Below are 17117 nucleotides of genomic sequence, written 5' to 3' on the forward strand. Positions count from 1 at the left end.
TATGTTGGAATCATATTAAGCTTAATGAGGCCAAAGGACTGATAGTTACATGTCGAATTGGTACAGTGGATGCAGGAAGATCAGAGCTGTAATGTTCTCATCCCATTATATCGTGCTGCAGATGGTACCACCGCCACTGTGCTGCGTTCACAGTATTTTGCTGCAGACTGGTGCAGTCATTGGTAGCTGGTGTAATAGAGGGGAGGGGAGAGCGTGCTGCCTTGTGCTGGCCGACAAAGACCCACACAGCAGGAGGCCAATTCTCACTTATTGGACTGTACAGAAAAGCCAGTGGTGCAGCATTGGAGGTGGACAGGGTGTACGGCTCGGTAATTGAAGGAAATTATTAATCAGTGCTGTAATGACTGTGATCGAGCCCCACTGCTGCCTAATGCTCTAATATAGCACAGGTAAGGAGTGTTGCATATGCGGTTGAAACCACATTATTAAGCCAGTATTAGATGATGGTACATTGTGTATGTCTTTGACCTTTTTCTAGTTTTGTGTATTTTGTTGTCGCTCATTATGAAAATAAAACCGACCCATGTAATGATGCAACAACATAACGTAGCTTGACATAGCGTCATCGGTGAGCAGTTTGCCCTCCAGTGGGTCTTAACATGAGTCAGTGACATATTAAAGGTGACACAAGACCAGCAGTTTAAGGCCATAATATTTCTGTGAAAGTAGCTCTTATGACCTGCAGTCACCCAGGCAATACATTCATCCTTAAGTCCTGATATGAAATTATGGCAGCTGTATGCTTCTTACACACATGTCACACAATCATGAGAGTTTGTGTTGAGGGATACGTGCGTTTAGTGTATAGAAGCATTCAAGCTTGAAACAGACCTGTGTCTCTCTCACCTCTCTGTCTTTCCACCGCAGGGTTCTCCTGTTCCAAATATTTTTGCTTGACAGCGAATCCATCTCTATTTATCGGTGCACGCGTGTGCTTGGCTGGCATGAGTAGGCTGCGTATATATGGGGGGATGTTTGTGCATGTTGCAGCACTACAGAGAGGTGCATAGGTGCTGCAGGTCTTTGATATACTGTACCGGCATAGCTCCCTCTAATTGGAAATTCAACCTGTGCAGCGGAGCAGAAATCCGCCACAGTCAGCAGCTTAGCTTTGTTTTCATTAAGACACACACGCTTGGTGGCTCACACACACCTTTGTTCCCATGAAGGACAGTAAGCCTGATCGTAATATTAATTGGGACACCTTTAAGTCCAAGTAATCAATGCATATGCAGGCGTACACTTTAATAAGTCTGCATAAAATGATAAAACTACCAAAAAACAAACTATTGCGCAGAGTATTATCACACAGCTACATATGATGACCTTCTTTATGTAGGTGGCTGTGTGAGTGACATTGTAACTCTCTCTGTTTTGCTTGCTCTTTGTCTTTCTGTCTGACTTTCGCTCCCACACTCCATGACAGGTTTCCACGACGCTGCTCTTCTGAGCTTACACTTATTCCCCTTAAAGACACACAAGCTCGGTCCTGCATGCACACACAAACACCACATCTGTTCCGTACACACTTCCACACACTCAAGCATGACCTCTGTCTTTGTCACCAGTCATACTGTATAAACATGCACCTTACCCCCACACTTATTCCTTTTGTTGTACCATGTCTAGTGATGAATGTTCCCATCAGTCAATACAGCAGCAGGTGACAGCATGTACTTTTGTATCAGCACATGATGCCCTGCATCAACTCCTGAGGTGTAAGCAAACATTACCAGTGTCAGAGACACCTGTCAGGACTCTTTAGAATTCTGTCATCAACTATGTAACAGCACTTTTTGAAAATCTGCCATTTTGCTCTTCAGTAAAATAAAAAATAAAACAGAAACGATGGGTTCTCTGACACCTGGGATTTTCTCTTCACAAAAAGGGATGCAGGAAAATGCAGGGTGGCTGAGAGTAGAGGTATATGTAGAGGTAGATGTGGAGTAACACAGTGGCTGATGTGTAGTGTAGTCCTACGTGATGAGATGATTCTTAAAGCTAAATAGTCACTCAGTTGGTTGAGCAGGCACTCCATGTACAGATGCTACAGTCCTAGATGTACTGATCGCAGGTTCGATTCCTGTGCTGTGTTCAAAATGCAATACTATACTAGCAGTGTGTACTGATTTCGCCAAAATGTAGTATATAGTATGCAAAAAAAGCAAAATGTGCAGTTTGCAAAAATGCCCATATGTCGGAAAAAATCTCCAGTATGCATCAGACAAGTCTACCTCGCCTAATGTATCCCACAATGCAAAGCACTGGAACGTCACAGTGGCAGTTGAAATGACGGACAGCAGAAGGGGGCGCTTTAGCTAAAGAAGCAGCGGTTATTGTTTACTTCCACCTGCCGTAGCATATTGCAAAATTAATTTGAAAAGCTCCTCCATACTACATACTACCGCCAAATGCATAATGCAGTAAATAGTATGTAGTATACAGTATGTAGTATGTAGTATTTAGGACGGCATTTCGAAAACAGCCCTGGTCTGCCGATCATTTGGTGCATGTCATCCCTCTCTCTCCATTCCCAAGCAGTGTTATCTTTAAATAACTTTTAATTGTACTGTTGTGATACAAAAAAAGAGAGCTATAATGTAGCTATAATGATCGGGCTATAGCAATACATTGTTGTGTTTTTACTCTCCAGTTCATAAAGCTTTAAATCAGGTTGTGCAGTTCTTTTTTAAGAAATCATTAAGTAGGTCAAGTCAGCATAAACAAAATTATTATCTTTTTTAGTTTAATAAAAATACACACATTTACTCAAATAAGCAAACATTTAAATGTTTCAAAATACAATCCAACAAATTCCCTGCTGTAGAGTTATGTGTTGTTGACACTTTGAATCACGTGACTGTTTGAATCAGTGTCCTCATTTAACCTGTTAATACTCACACAAATGCAGACATAATCCACCTTTTATGTAGTCTACTGTATGAATGCAGGGATTTTAGAGGAGCATGGACACACATACGTTCTCACTGACACGGGCACATTTACACCTTATTTTCTTTTGCACTTTACCTTCAACTCTCTTTCTGTGAAGCTGAAGCGAATGATCATTTCACATGCTCTTGTCTCTGCTATTGTTGTCATTGTTCATTGTTCACTTGGCTTCCCTCATGCTCGATGTCATTTACGTTAACCCCCACAGCAAAGATTTCTGTTTGCGAACAATTGCTTATTGATTATCAATGCCATTAGGCTTCCCTTGACCTCCCTGCACTTCCCTTTGGTTTCTCTCACTCACACACAATATTGCACGTCAAGCGAATTTGTCATCGTTAGAGTACTATGGAGGACATGCAATTTCTAGGGAATTTCTATTGCATGACTGATCTTTACTGTTGCATTGTTGCAGCAGAGCTCAAAAACAAGCCGATGCAAGCCAATCTCACCTCAGCTACACTGTTGTAGTTCACAGCGAGTATTGATCTTGACAAGTCCTTTATTCTTGTATTGGGTCGTAAAAGCCGATTGCACTTCAATGAAGGGAAGAATCTAGAGGTGGCCAAAGAAAGTTTCATTCATCTTCATGGCAAATGAAGTTGTTTTACCTCCAGGGAACTGGGAAAAAAAGTTCCTTCCAAGTTATTTGTGTGCGTTAAACCAGAAATACATTCAACTTGATTGAAAGCAAAATTATCTGTCATTCTGGTTTATTTGATCAGTGTACAGCAGACCTACAGTAGAACACGTGATATAAGATATAGACAGAACTAAACTAAACCATTCCAGTTCTTCTTCTTCCTCCTCGTTACTTCCTTTGTATGTTTTACCTTTAGTGCTGCTAACCCTGCAACACACACTGACTGACTTTCTGGACTCTCCGACAGCTCTTCAGCTAGGTTAGAAGTACTGTTAGATCTTCTTTGCTGTTGGTGTGGGCTTTGCTGTCTGTCTGACTGACAGCCAGTTATGTGAACACCAAAGAAGTGAATTGATGTCAATTTCTTGGTCCTTTGTGACATAAGATAAAGGCTAAGCATCTGGTCGTCTCACCTGGACCAGGATATTTTCTTTGTTGGACCATCTGGTGCAAATATCATCCTTTTTGCAACTTCTTGTCTCGTGGCAGCTGGCACTGCTTTGGGTTGTTCATTACAGTTCCAGTTGGTAGAAGCCCCTTTGCCAGCAATTAAGCCATGAGATTGTTTGTTATGAAGTATTGGTTGAAGAAGAGGTGATTTCCTGTGGGAACAAATTCAGCCATGCAACGGACTGCTGATGGTCCAACACCTGGCCCTCAGTCCCTACATATTCCTCCCTTGGTACACTTTGAAATCCAGCTATGACCATTTGGAGAGGCAAGGAAGAAGACCTTTGGGCCAGTGGGGTTTGGCTTGGCTGGAACAAATTGCCGGACTGCACAGTGAAAGTATGCTTTGCAGACCCTCCCTGACTTAGGAAGGCTGAGAAGGCCTTGTTTCACATGGTAGAGTAGTCCCCAATTGGCAGAGGATACCTCCTTTTATTCCACTCTGTGCCACATCGTGCAGAGGAAACCAATTGGCATACCTACAACTTTAACCCCAACCTGGGTTGAAAAGTGGAGCAGGCAGATGTCTATAATTGGGCAGTTGCTCCTGCATTGGCATAGTCCACTATCACAGCGTTCAGTGCAAGGTTTACGGGAGCGTGACCCACTGGTTAGCTCAGGTCCGTCATCAGTTTATTGCCTCTTTCTGTTGGACAAAGGTCAGTCGCATTCTACCATAAAGGTGAATGCATCAGCGATTTCTTTCAGTTCAGTCACCCTCTCCTAAAGTGGTCTCTGTAGGTGTTGAAGCATCAGACATAGACAAGTAGGTGCCTCCCATGGTACTAGAGGCTCCCTCCTACTTGATTTTATTAGTGTTATAAACAATGCAGTAATTGCTTATTCAGTTCTTCTCATACTGACTATTAACTGTCCCAATGGAAGCGATATTCCTGTTTCCATGTTTTTGTCCTCAGAGACATATTGGTAGTATATTATCAAAGACGTTTTGTCACTCTAAGCATAGAGTGACTCAGTTGTGTGTGTGACCAGTATTAAAACTGGTCACTTGTTCAGTGACTCAATGCAATCACCATCCATGGTATGGACAGTTTGTTGATTATCCTGCTGATGATGACCTTAGTGAATGGAGCAATCAATGTGCAGTTGATTGGTGCTTCTTTCTCTTCCATTCTCTCTCTCATGAATTTCCTTTTCTCCATTTTCCATAACATCAATCCTTCAAACCACCTGTGGTCTCTCTGGATTGCCTGAAAAAAAATATGCAAGATAAAGTGCGCTCACTGTATTCCGAGATGACACATTCTCGGTCCAATCACTCTATCCCTTTACTCTCATGGTTGTATTGGCATCGTAGAAGATCCATACAAATGCTTGAGATTACCGTGTTTTTCTTTGGCTTAAAAGATAAATGATCACCTGCAACAATGAGCTCTTACGTCATTCAGTCAGTGGTCTCTGATGCCAACAATACTTGTGAAACAAACAGAAATACAGACAGGATTTTAATCAAGCTCCTGTATGGCTCTGCTGGTTTCCCCCTCTGGACCAGTGCTTTAATCCTTTATTTCCCATCAGCTTGTCCAATGGTCCCTTTGCTTCTCCTGAAATTAGTTTTGAACCATTGAAGCAAACCAATGAACAAAGATCTTATGTGCACAAACAAGGTGATTTTCTCCAAAGTGATGACACAAGAAAAGTCTGCGGTCAATACATTCAATCTACAATCAATTATAAGCCCCTGCTTCCTCTGCTGGCCTGTGTTCTCTGCATCTTTGTGGATCTCATTCTTCCGCTCATCTTTCCATGTATTCCTAAAAAGTCAATTGTTGTTGTAATTGTTTCAAATTTGAGTGTCCCTCCATCTTTCAACCATTTTCACTCAATCAATATTGAGCATGTTTAGGTGTGAATTACAGAAAATATGGCTAATTACCTCCCTCCCTGAATGATGAATAAGAACAGCCTTTCTCTCTCTCAACCTTCTTTTCTTAAATAGGTGTAATGTACATCCCATTAAAAACTGTATGCCGGGATCGGATAGAAAGGCACTCCAATATAACACATAGTAACTTTGCCATAAGTAGTTGATGAGGAAGTGATGACTTCCTGTTACAATTACCAAGAGCCGGTGCAGTTATATTGAATTATGGGAAAGGTAAGTTGCAAATTTAAAGAAGACAAATGGAGACATGTCCCAACATGTCCCAGTACCGTTGAACTGCAAAGTAACCTGGTGAAGTGGTGTTAAGTTATCTCCACAAAACTCAAATAAGTAATTTACTTATCTCCAACTTTCCAGTTGATCTGAACCGTCTGTATGACGAAGTCAAGCGGTACAGCTGTACTCCTCGAAACTACTCTGTAAACCTGCGCGAAGAGCTGAGGGCCACCAACGCTGTCTTCTTCCCTCGATGTCTGCTGGTCAAACGCTGCGGAGGAAATTGTGGCTGCGGAACCAACAACTGGAACAACGGCTGCACCTGCCAGCCCTCCAAGACGACACTCAAACTACACGAGGTAGGTGTTAGAACATGAATACACACTGCCAGACCTGTCAAATTATCACTCAAACTAAAGTTGGTAATTTTAGAGAAATAAAAAAATTTAAGAAAAAGCAAAAAGGAAGATAGTTTAAATCATTAAATGCAGTAATTAAGCCCGCTTTAAACAGAGATTCTGCATCAGGGACGTGAAGAAGCCCTGCCATTATGTTGCCTCTATTTTACTTTTACACTGAACCACACAACGCCGTAATATTGGTGTCCCAGCTTGTGGTTTCACACAGCTTTATGCCGTTACTGAACCAAAAGAGATGTCAAGTGTGAAAAAAAAAGGCACCAGCTTCACATACATGGCACTGCTCCATCCTGCCGGCTCCATTGTTTACACAGACGCCTACAAGTTTCGCCTGTGTTACGCCTCCTGTTACTACGGATGCCTTCACACCACCATTCTGCCTCTGTGACTTTAACACAAGGCGTAACAGAGGCGTAACAGTCCGTCTCAAACAGGCTGTGTGAAAGCGGCTGGTGTCGTACAGTACAGTAAAAGAACTAGGGGCAACAATGCATACAGCGCACATGGAGATACAGTAGTATACTGATTACATATGTTCTGTAAATTTTTTTCGTAATGGATTATGAGATATTTGCCGCCTATTGTGAAAGACGAGGCGGAAACAATGCAGGAAATTAGCTGTGATTGAAAAAGACGGCTTTTTACGTTAACAATGATTTTAAGACTTAAGAGATAAATAGGGTGCACGATTATTTTAAAATGCCTTTTATTTCCCTTCCTTTGATGTTGCACCAAAAGAGCACGAGAACCAACTACAACTGCTCAGCTTTTGCATGTTGTGGTCTTTCCGTTAACGTGACAGCATTCAATTTCGACTTGAGCTGTGCTGGAAGTGTTACAGAAGAGTGATGCAGTGGCTTATTCTAACATGAGACTTGCATGTAAAAAATTACAGCATGCTATTGGTGCGTATTCAAAGAGAGAGGCGAGAAGGAGAGAGGAGAGGAGAGATTGGGCCAGGAACCGCATCGACAATGAAGCAGCAGTGTGAATCAGACTCACACTTCCTCCCCGCTTCTCTCCTCCATTCGTTTCCATGTCGGCCCTGTCTTTCTTCTTCCAATCTCTCCATATCTCTTTCTGTTCATTGTTAGCAATATCTCTCTCTCTCTGGACTTGCATCATCCTTTCATTCTTCCCCAATTCCCATTTTCAATTTATCCCTTTGCAATGCGCCATTCTAGTTCTTTAAGCCTGTCATTCATTGTTTTCTCTCTCTTCCCTCCATCTCTTTGTGTCTTTGTTCTTGTGTAGCTTCATTATTGAAACGTGGTCCGCGGGGCTCTCTCCCTCTCTCTCTCTCTTTTAAAATTCATACAATGGAAATTTAGACAAAAGTGGGATTTGGGATGTAATTGTTCTATCTGTATGTAAGTCACCGTCGCTGAGACCATGAAGAAGGTGTGTTTGTGTCTGCATGTACTTTGCATGCATAAAAGTGCTCACATATGGGTTCTCATGAGTGTGAGATTACTGTTGTGTTTTCACCCCCCCTCCTCTCCTTGCAGGCATTCTTACCTGTAACTGCTTCCTTCACTGACTTAACTTATACAGAAACACAGTATTACTCACACTATTGTTTCAGGGCGGGGAAGTCCGGACATAAATCTTTCGCAGCCATGCTTTCACCGAGTTTTGTAGAAAGAAATTCACTGAATCAGTTATGGAACAATTTGTTCCTTTCGCTCGATTTTCGAAGTGCCACCTGCGAACAATTTGACAATCTGCAACAAAGTCAGTTAAAGTGAATTGCTCACTAAAAGCCACTATTAAGTCAATTTCATAGTCAGTTTTATAGACTCTCAGTGTGAACAGAGTCCTGTAAGCTTTCTCTGACTTCACATATTGAATTATTGATCTTACTTTTGCTTAAAAAAAAAACAATTGTCATTGTAAAAGTGTTAACAACACACTGTGATATTCTGTGTTTATCTGTAATCAGTGCTTACAGTCTACCTGATGTTTGGTATGTTTTCTAAGACTGTCAGTAATGAATCCAATTGCAGCATTTCCTGTTTTTTTTCCTGGGAATTGCTCCAGCTCAGTTACCTTTAAAACGAATAAGAAAGTAATATATGAATGCATCAATGTTGTTGGCTAACGTTACTTTTAAAAGTGACTTGTTATGTTGCTGCATTACCTATTAAGAAAATTAAGTCGTTACGCATGTCGGGTATATTGTCAGGACAGCGTGTAGTCTACTGTACTCCTACCTTTACATGTATTGACTCTACCGTCATTGCATAGCCTCGTTTACGGCCCATAATCTGTCACTCTGTAGCCTAATAACAAGAATGATAGACGCAATATAACCTTTACAGCTCTTTCTTATGCTAACAGTCTGACAGCGAACAGGGCAGAGGCAGACAGTATTAGGCTCAGCTGTTTAACTGAAAAGCACACAGGCTTTTAGTCGCACCAGTGTTGTCGAGCTCTGTTTAGCTTGCAGATGCTTCTTCACATTTGAAGTAGAGCTGACGAGCACTTATCCTCCAGGCACAACTTACATTTCACTGTGATGTTGTTCTTGTGCCTTTCGCCCAAAAATTCTAAATAATGGGAATATTTCCACCAAGTAAATGCTGTCCCCCCTGCCGTCTCGCTAGTTGAATTAGCTAGCTACGCATGCTCACCGACACAACTGTGTTTACCTTCCGCTGGTGCGCAGCTACCTACCAAGAAGTAGGAGAGAAACAGAAACAGTGCTTTGGGGATTTTCTTTTTTTGTGGCAACAAAATGGAAATATGGCGTTTTTTTTCAGTAACAGATTATTTTTAAGAAAAAGTAACTAAATAACGGGTAACTTTAATTGCAGAACTAACGCGTTATGTTACTCATTACAACAAAAAAGTAATCTGGATTACTTTACAACGTGTGACCATCACTGGTTATAATAATAGGCCTACAGGAATTCCGGTTTGGTCAATAATGTTGTACAAGGGAAACAGTGCACTTTTAACTTTTGTAAAACACTACTACATTCCTAGAAACTTTACATTTGCTTTCTATATTTTGACCAGTTTTCCTCTTTTCTCCTCCTGCACCGATTTGTCATTAATGATCTTTAAAGGAGATTTTACCCCTGCTCCATTCTCTACTTCTCCTTTCATCTCATGTCTCTCCCTCTTTCAAATTCAAATCAGGTTTTTTGGCATCAACTACACTGAATTGGCAAAGTATTTTCAACATCAACAAACAATGCATGCAGAAGTGAATCAACTTACTTAGTCATTCTCTGCCTCCTGCAGGTGCTGAAGTACTCCCCGGAGGTCACTCTGTATCAGCGCCATCGGAGGCCGCAGGTGCGCTGGATCATAGACGAGATCTTCCTCACACACCATGAAAAGTGCGAGTGCGCGTGTCCCTCCCAGCCCCCTCGCTGAGACACTCGGACCGACACGGGCATCTGGAACTGTTGGACAAGTTCTTCTTTTATGTATTTTGCAACAGACTTTATATTATATCAGCAACGCAGACACACATGGAGCAAAGAACAAGGCGACTATTTGACTGACAAACCACAACCCTGCATCAAATATGACATTTTTTCTTACAAGTTAAGCGTCTTCCTTCCTCTGTACACAGGCCAAACTTTAAAATGCACAAAGGTTTTTAGCCAAAAAATTTTTTGTGCTGCAACTGTACATTTAAACATCCCTCATGCACCATAAAGTCTTCTTTTTCTGCTTTCAAGGGTGCAGACTTGATTTGATTGAAATTGAACCGTCTCCAGCCGCTGTGTAAACTGTTTTGTATTCCCGTGTCTTGTGTTTGTATTCGAGTCTCTTGGTGTTATGATAAGACTCTTTCTAGAAACTTCAGGCACGTCCTCTTGCCAGGAGCATGCTGGGATGAGTGAGCGTGAGACGGAGAGAGGGAGGGCGGAAGTGATAACCAAAATAACACTTTATCTTGATGGGAAATTAGGCTAACCACAACCCTCCAGATCTGAACACACACATTCACGCTAGGCCTCAATTTCTACTGCAAGATGAAAACGGTAGTTACTTGTACTCAATTCTACAGCCCTCATTTGTTTTGCACACATTCACACTTCCCTTGTTGTATTTGCTTCTTTTTCTTTCTGTCTCCCTCTCTGTTTCTCTCTAATGCGCACACACAGACAGTGCTCTCCATCACTCACTCTGGAACACATCAGAGGAGATGTCAGACCAGGCCGCTGCCCAGTTTTCTGAGCGTTCCTGGCATTCCAGCAGCTAACCTGAATTCTGCGATAAATCTCTGATCCTTACACCCTAAATACAAAAGAGGAAAGCGGGAGAGCCATTCAGGAAGAGAGACAGAGAGTGTTTTTAGGAGGCACAGGCGGCGGACAGAAAAGGGACAATCAAGCCGCCTGTTAGTAGATTACCAGCGCTCTGACATGAGAGCTGAGAGGAGCCACTTTCAGCATACAGTACATGAAAGATTGCAGCTACTTCAACACTTTCAATCAGCATGTTCATGAATTCAGCCAGCCTGACTTTTTTAGTCACTCTGCTCATGAAGATTCTTATATGTATCACGATATGACCCACTGCTTTGCAAGTCTGCAGCGGCAATTCGGGTGGGTGAGGGATATGTGGGAATTTGAGTTATGCTTGTGTGTGTGTTAGTGTGTGTGTGTCTGCTCAGGAAGAAGTCCTTTTGTTTAAGGGGTGGAGGGTTACCAACAGTCTGTGAGAGCTGGCGGCAGATACAAGCATGTGACTGTGCACGAAAGTGTGTGTGCGTGTGTGTGTGTGCTAAGGTAGCTCGAGTATCAAAGCACCAAAGGGAGATTTCAAACTAACTGATTATCATTTCCATACACATAACCCATCTGTGAGAAATAAAAGACTCTGTCATCTGTCATCTCCCCGTCATCTTCACCTCCCAAGAGTCCCGGGTGGCTGGCAGGCGGGATTTACACCGAGAAAATGGGATTTTACACACTACTTTTGTTCTAAAGACAGATGAAACAAAGACTGAGTGGACACTGAGACGATTCCTCTGTCACGGAGAAACCCGATCAGCTGTGTGCAGCTAGCGCTTTCATGTGCATGAGTGTACTGTGGAGCTAAGGGTGTTATTTGGCAGGTGTGGGAGACAAATCACTTTTAAGTATTCTAAGAGTGTGTCAGGTTGTGAAGTGACAGAATCTTCCACACAAATCTTTTATGTAACGGATCATGTATAGTGAGCAGGTTGTTATAGCGGAATGGAACCCCAACAAGCTTATTTCAGGCTACCTAAAAAATCAATTATTTGACACAATATATTGATTTGGAAATCATTGTATTAATTAGAAATGACGATATTTCCCTTTCTTTGTTTAAACATAGTTCATTACACTAACAGGGATAGCCACGTCCACAGCAACTGTTAACTCTATAGCCTTCTTAAAATGAGCTAACTGAGCTAATATTACTCACATTAAAACAAGCTAACCTAGCTTTTTTCACTCACATTAAAACATGCTAACCTAGCTGTTCTTACTCACATTAAAAAGAGCTAACCTAGCTTTTCTTACTCACATTAAAACGAGCTAACCTAGCTGTTTTCACTCACATTAAAATTAGCTAACCTAGCTCTTTTAACTCATACTAAAACATGCTAACCTAGCTGTTCTTACTCACATTAAAAAGCGCTAACCTAGCTTTTCTTACTCACATTAAAATGAGCTAACCAAACTGTTTTCACTCACATTAAAATAAGCTAACCTAGCTGTTTTCACTCATATTAAAACATGCTAACCTAGCTGTTCTTACTCACATTAAAAAGAGCTAACCTTGCTGTTCTTACTAACTTTAAAACAAGCTAACCTAACTGTTTTCACTCACATTAAAACAAGCTAACCTAACTGTTTTCACTCACATTAAAATGAGCTAACCTATATGTTTGACTCACGTTACATGGAAACATTTCTACTGATGGTGAAGTAAGACATGTTTAAGCGGACCGCAGGAATCAGCGTAGCGCATTTTTGAGATTTTCTGTCTCGTCACTGTCAGAGTCTGTGGATATTTTCTTCTTCATTCACCGCCTTTAAACACCGCCGTATCCCATACTGTGTTCCATTTAATGTTTACTTCTTGTGATGTCGTCAGCCTTCAGTTTTTGTGTCTTTTAACCTCTATTACTTTCTCTCCATTGTTTTTTTCTCTTTTCTTTTTTTCCCCTTTGTCTGTTTCAGCAGATTGATATGATTACAGTTAGTCTTTCAGGATTGTGTGTTTAGAGCAGAGTCCCCAGTAACCGTCTGTTTTTATAAGTAATGGTTTGTTGTCGAGAAATAGCAGACCTCGGAATGCCTTACTTGAACCAATCAGAATCAAGTATTTAACACAATATAATATATTCTGTTATCTTGCAAAGTTTGCTATCATTCCCCTATTTTGCATCTTGAAATACAAAGAGAAACACAAACTGCACACACAGTTGGTGATTTGTTTAAATGTCACAGATGATGGTTTGCAGATAAATTACCCCGTTTTATTTTCAGTCACCAACAAGCCAGATGGTGGTTTGGGAACGTCATTTTTTCAAGGTGCTTTGCTGGAAAATGTATAGAAACTGTAACAATGTTACAGTTAGAGACTCATATGTAAGTAAGTGTGTTTTTGTGGTTGAGTGTGTGTGTGTGTGTGTGTGTGTGTGTGTATCCTGTATCTGCCAATTTGTTAGTGTTATCAGCACATTCCATTGTTGCGTGCTCCAAAGTGACATTCCTCTTTTTCCTCAAAACTGGTTTGTTTTTCCTTCCCAGTCTTTTCAATAGAACTACATGTACTTTTAAGTCACACATTTAAAGCTGCTTGTGTAATTGTTTGGATTTTTTTTGTCTTGTTTTATTCAGGTCAACTTAGAACATCAAAACCAAACAAAAGACTGTCAAGTAATTGTAATGCTTCAGCAAAATTTGGTCTTCCCCTCTGCAGGTTGTCGGGGTTGTTTGGTCATATTTCAAACTCAGAGAACGGTTGTTGATATTAATTTTAGCCTGCTTCGCTGTATTCAGACAAATATTCATGACAAAACTATGCTTTACTTAAATAATTTATTGTGTCTTTTTGTTGTATTAAAAACATCAGCTGGTTGGTCTTGATGAATAAAGTGTTTCTAGCATTACTGCCTCCAGTGTTTTCTGCTTTCATTAGGTATTTGAGCGTACAGTGGATATATGATATGCAACAATTGCTTGTTGATGGCCTGTAGAGTATGCAGGGGAATCTGTTATGCTTCAGCGGAAATGTCACATTGTGGACAGAGCTGTAGGGAGAAGTATCTGAGTTCAAACACAGAAAGAGCAAGAAGAAGAGAAAAATAAAGTGTTTGGACAGAACAATGACACCACTGTGCTGCTGTCTGACATATCCGAGCACACAACACTGAGCACACAGGTCACTATGGAAGGCACAAATGTGCTTTTAAGACCGATTTCTCCGTAGTATGTTCAGGAGAGGTCATATAATTGTGACATTAAATGTCCATAAATCATAGGCTTCCGCGATCTCTGTTTTCTGAAACTTCAAATTGTCTTTAACATAGTAGGTTAAGAAAGGTGACGTTGGTTATGTTAGCTTGTTAGCCAGCTAGCTACCCACTGCTAGGCGACAGGAGCTTTGTGACGCAAGGGTAAGGGGTGGGAACAGCTGGTGAAGCAAAAAAGGCAATCCTCCGTAGACCAGACCGTCTCATTTCAGTTCTGCCTTATTCGTCTACGCAGGCTACGAATGACTCATCCTTCGTAGACCGCGTCCTTCGAAGCATGCAGCCCCTGAAATGAGACACAGCTTATATCTTTCAAGGCTGTTTCCTGTCCCAGTGGTTGCTGTGGCAACTCTTCCTGTGCCTTTATCATTAAATAGCAGTCATACATCATATTCAAGCAACCAGTCACATCTCAGAGGCTACAAACCAGCCAGTCATTTGTCCACCAATCCATCCAACCACCTGTTCATCCATTCATCTATTAAGCCATCTGTGACCAGCTATTATATCTGGGCATGAGAGAAAGGTTAAACAAAACTTAGTAGCTTTCTCTTAGTTTCCATGGAGTCGTGAAAGGTTGAATGAGAAACGTACAGTTAGAGTTTGAAGCCATCAGTCCTGCAAGGCTGTTTTTAGTATCTGCAGCAGCTTCTTATCTTTTCCTTTCAAACACACACATTCTGTGTTCTATTTTTTTATCTTAACATGCATAACATTTGAATTTAAATACACCCACCCATACGTATAGTAAGTGCCATCAATGACACACTCTTTACCTGATTTTGTGTTTCTCCAACTGCAGTTTTCCCGTTCTTTCAGTCTCTGCTGTGCTTTGTAATGCCAGTGTCCCTCTCTCCCACTAGTACCCCACATGCTAGTCTCCATGATTTTCTTCTTATTGACTTTTCCGTCTTTCTCTCATCTTCTCTGTCCCATGATGCTGTCTTTGTCTTTCTTATCAGGACAAATCGCCTCCCTGCTGTTACACAGGAAAGCAGGAAATGAAAGCATAAAAGATCTGAAGACCTTTAGTCAAACCTCCGTCTCGATATCTGCCTTCTGTCTCCTATATCTTCCTATATATTTGCCATTCTTTGATGGTGCGTTCACGGCAGCAGTGTCACAGGGAGTGACAATTTTAAATCTTACAAGTGACAGGGACGACTTCTAAGATACACAATGCCTTCCAGTGCATCCCCGTTCTCAAACCATTTTTGTTGATCCTTTGTTCAGTGTTTGTGGACAAGGTCTGACAGTTTAATATGTGGAGGCCATCAGCCACTTAGACTCAGCTATTTATTTAGGATAACTTTTGATTTAACATGTTATGCTACCTCCATTTGCAAGACTTTATTTACAAATTTCTATGATTGTATATTACCACTCGAATGTCATCCTCAAAGTTTAAAGCTACACTACTCATTATTTTCATATCACCAAAGGATGAAATGATTGCATGTTATGGCAAAATTGGCAAATGCTTACACTGATCAGCCATTACATTATAACCCCCTGCCTGATATTGTGTAGGTACCTCTTTTGCCGCCAAAACAGCCCTGACCTGTCGAGGCGTGGACTCCACTAGACCTCTGAAGGTGTGCTGAGGCATCTGGCGCCAAGACGTTAGCAGCAGATCCTTCAAGTCCTGTAAGTTGCGAGGTGGGGTCTCCATGGATCGGACTTGTTTGTTCAGCACATCCCACAGATGAGACCAAGTCAACACAATGAACTTGTTGTCGTGTTCCTCAAACCATTCCTGAACCATTTTTGCAGTGTGGCAGGGCGCATTATCCTGCTGAAAGAGGCCACTGCCATTGGAGGATACCGTTTCCAAGAAGGGATGTACTTGGTCTGCACCAATATTTAGGTAGGTGGTACGTGTCAAACTAACATCCACATGAATGGCAGGACCCAAGGTTTCCCAGCAGGACATTGCCCAAAGCATCACCCTTCTTTCCACAGTGCTTCCTGGTGCCATGTCTTCCCCAGGTAAGCGACGCACACGCACCCGGCCTCCTTCTTCCATCGCTCCGTGGTCCAGTTCTGATGCTCACATGCCCATTGTAGGTGCTTTCGGTGGTGGACAGGGGTCAGCATGGGCACCCTGACTGGTCTGCGCCTACGCAGCCCCATACGCAACAAACTGTGATGCACTGTGTGTTCTGACACTTTTCTATCAGAACCAGCATAAGATTTTTCAGCAGTTTGAACTACTGTAGCTCTTCTGTTGGATCAGACCACACAGCCTTCGCTTCCCATGCGCATCAATGAGTCTTGGCCGCCCATGACCCTGTCGCCGGTTCACTGGTATTCCTACCTTGGACCACTTTTGGTAGGTACTGACCACTGCAGACCGGGAACACCCCACAAGAGGTTTGGAGATGGTCTGACCCAGTCGTCTAGCCATCACAATTTGGCCCTTTCTAAAAAAACAAGTGAACTGATTCAACTGACAATATGCAAGTCAAACTGGGGGGGCTTCTCGACTGATGACTTGGGTCACTGACTTTCAGGGGGGAATCCCAAGTCATTTTACAACAGTTTTTTAAAGACTGAGCAAAAGTGTTCATGAAGAGTATATAGACGATTATAATTAATAAATATTTTATTATAAAAATAATGATTAAAAAGGCCCTTTTTGACGGTTAGATTGTACCCTTCATTTTTGTTTAGTTTCAGCAAACATGGTGGGTATAGCGGTTAGCATGTTCAAACAAACTGTTTTTAAAAGCAAAATAAGGAAGGGAGTTTAACTGATTAAAAGCTATTATTTACTTTAACCGGCCCTTCAAAGACATCTTAGCTCACCAATAGTTCATGATTAATTTAGATAAATGGCTGACAAATGGAGGCCTTAAGACAAAATCATAATTGGTCTCTTGTGTGTCAGGCCATCCACTGTCTCCTCAGCTTTTGAGCCATATGAGCTGTAGCTGAACTTGTCCGCCCTCAGTATGTTGTCGTCCATCAAAAAGTGGAGCTATTTTTGAAGTGAAAAACTGGCAACAGACAAAAGCGCAAAGCATGATCTAAGTA

The 17117-nt window shown here is 41.6% G+C and overlaps 1 protein-coding gene across 1 annotated transcript in view; it reads left to right on the top strand.

The window, feature by feature from the left end:
- The window catches only part of pdgfd (platelet derived growth factor d), a 57921-nt gene extending 47596 nt beyond the window's left edge, over positions 1–10325 (top strand). The window contains exons 6-7 of the mRNA XM_069668605.1: positions 6330–6547; positions 9857–10325. Coding sequence (XP_069524706.1) covers positions 6330–6547; positions 9857–9991 — 353 coding nt within the window. The 3' untranslated portion in view covers positions 9992–10325. The remainder of the gene's footprint in view (positions 1–6329; positions 6548–9856) is intronic.
- Positions 10326–17117: the final 6792 nt, after the last annotated feature.

This window comes from Semicossyphus pulcher, unplaced genomic scaffold (assembly GCF_022749685.1).
Source record: "Semicossyphus pulcher isolate SPU_LCO1_2020_fin unplaced genomic scaffold, fSemPul1.0.p SCAF_19, whole genome shotgun sequence".
Lineage (NCBI taxonomy): Eukaryota > Metazoa > Chordata > Actinopteri > Labriformes > Labridae > Semicossyphus > Semicossyphus pulcher.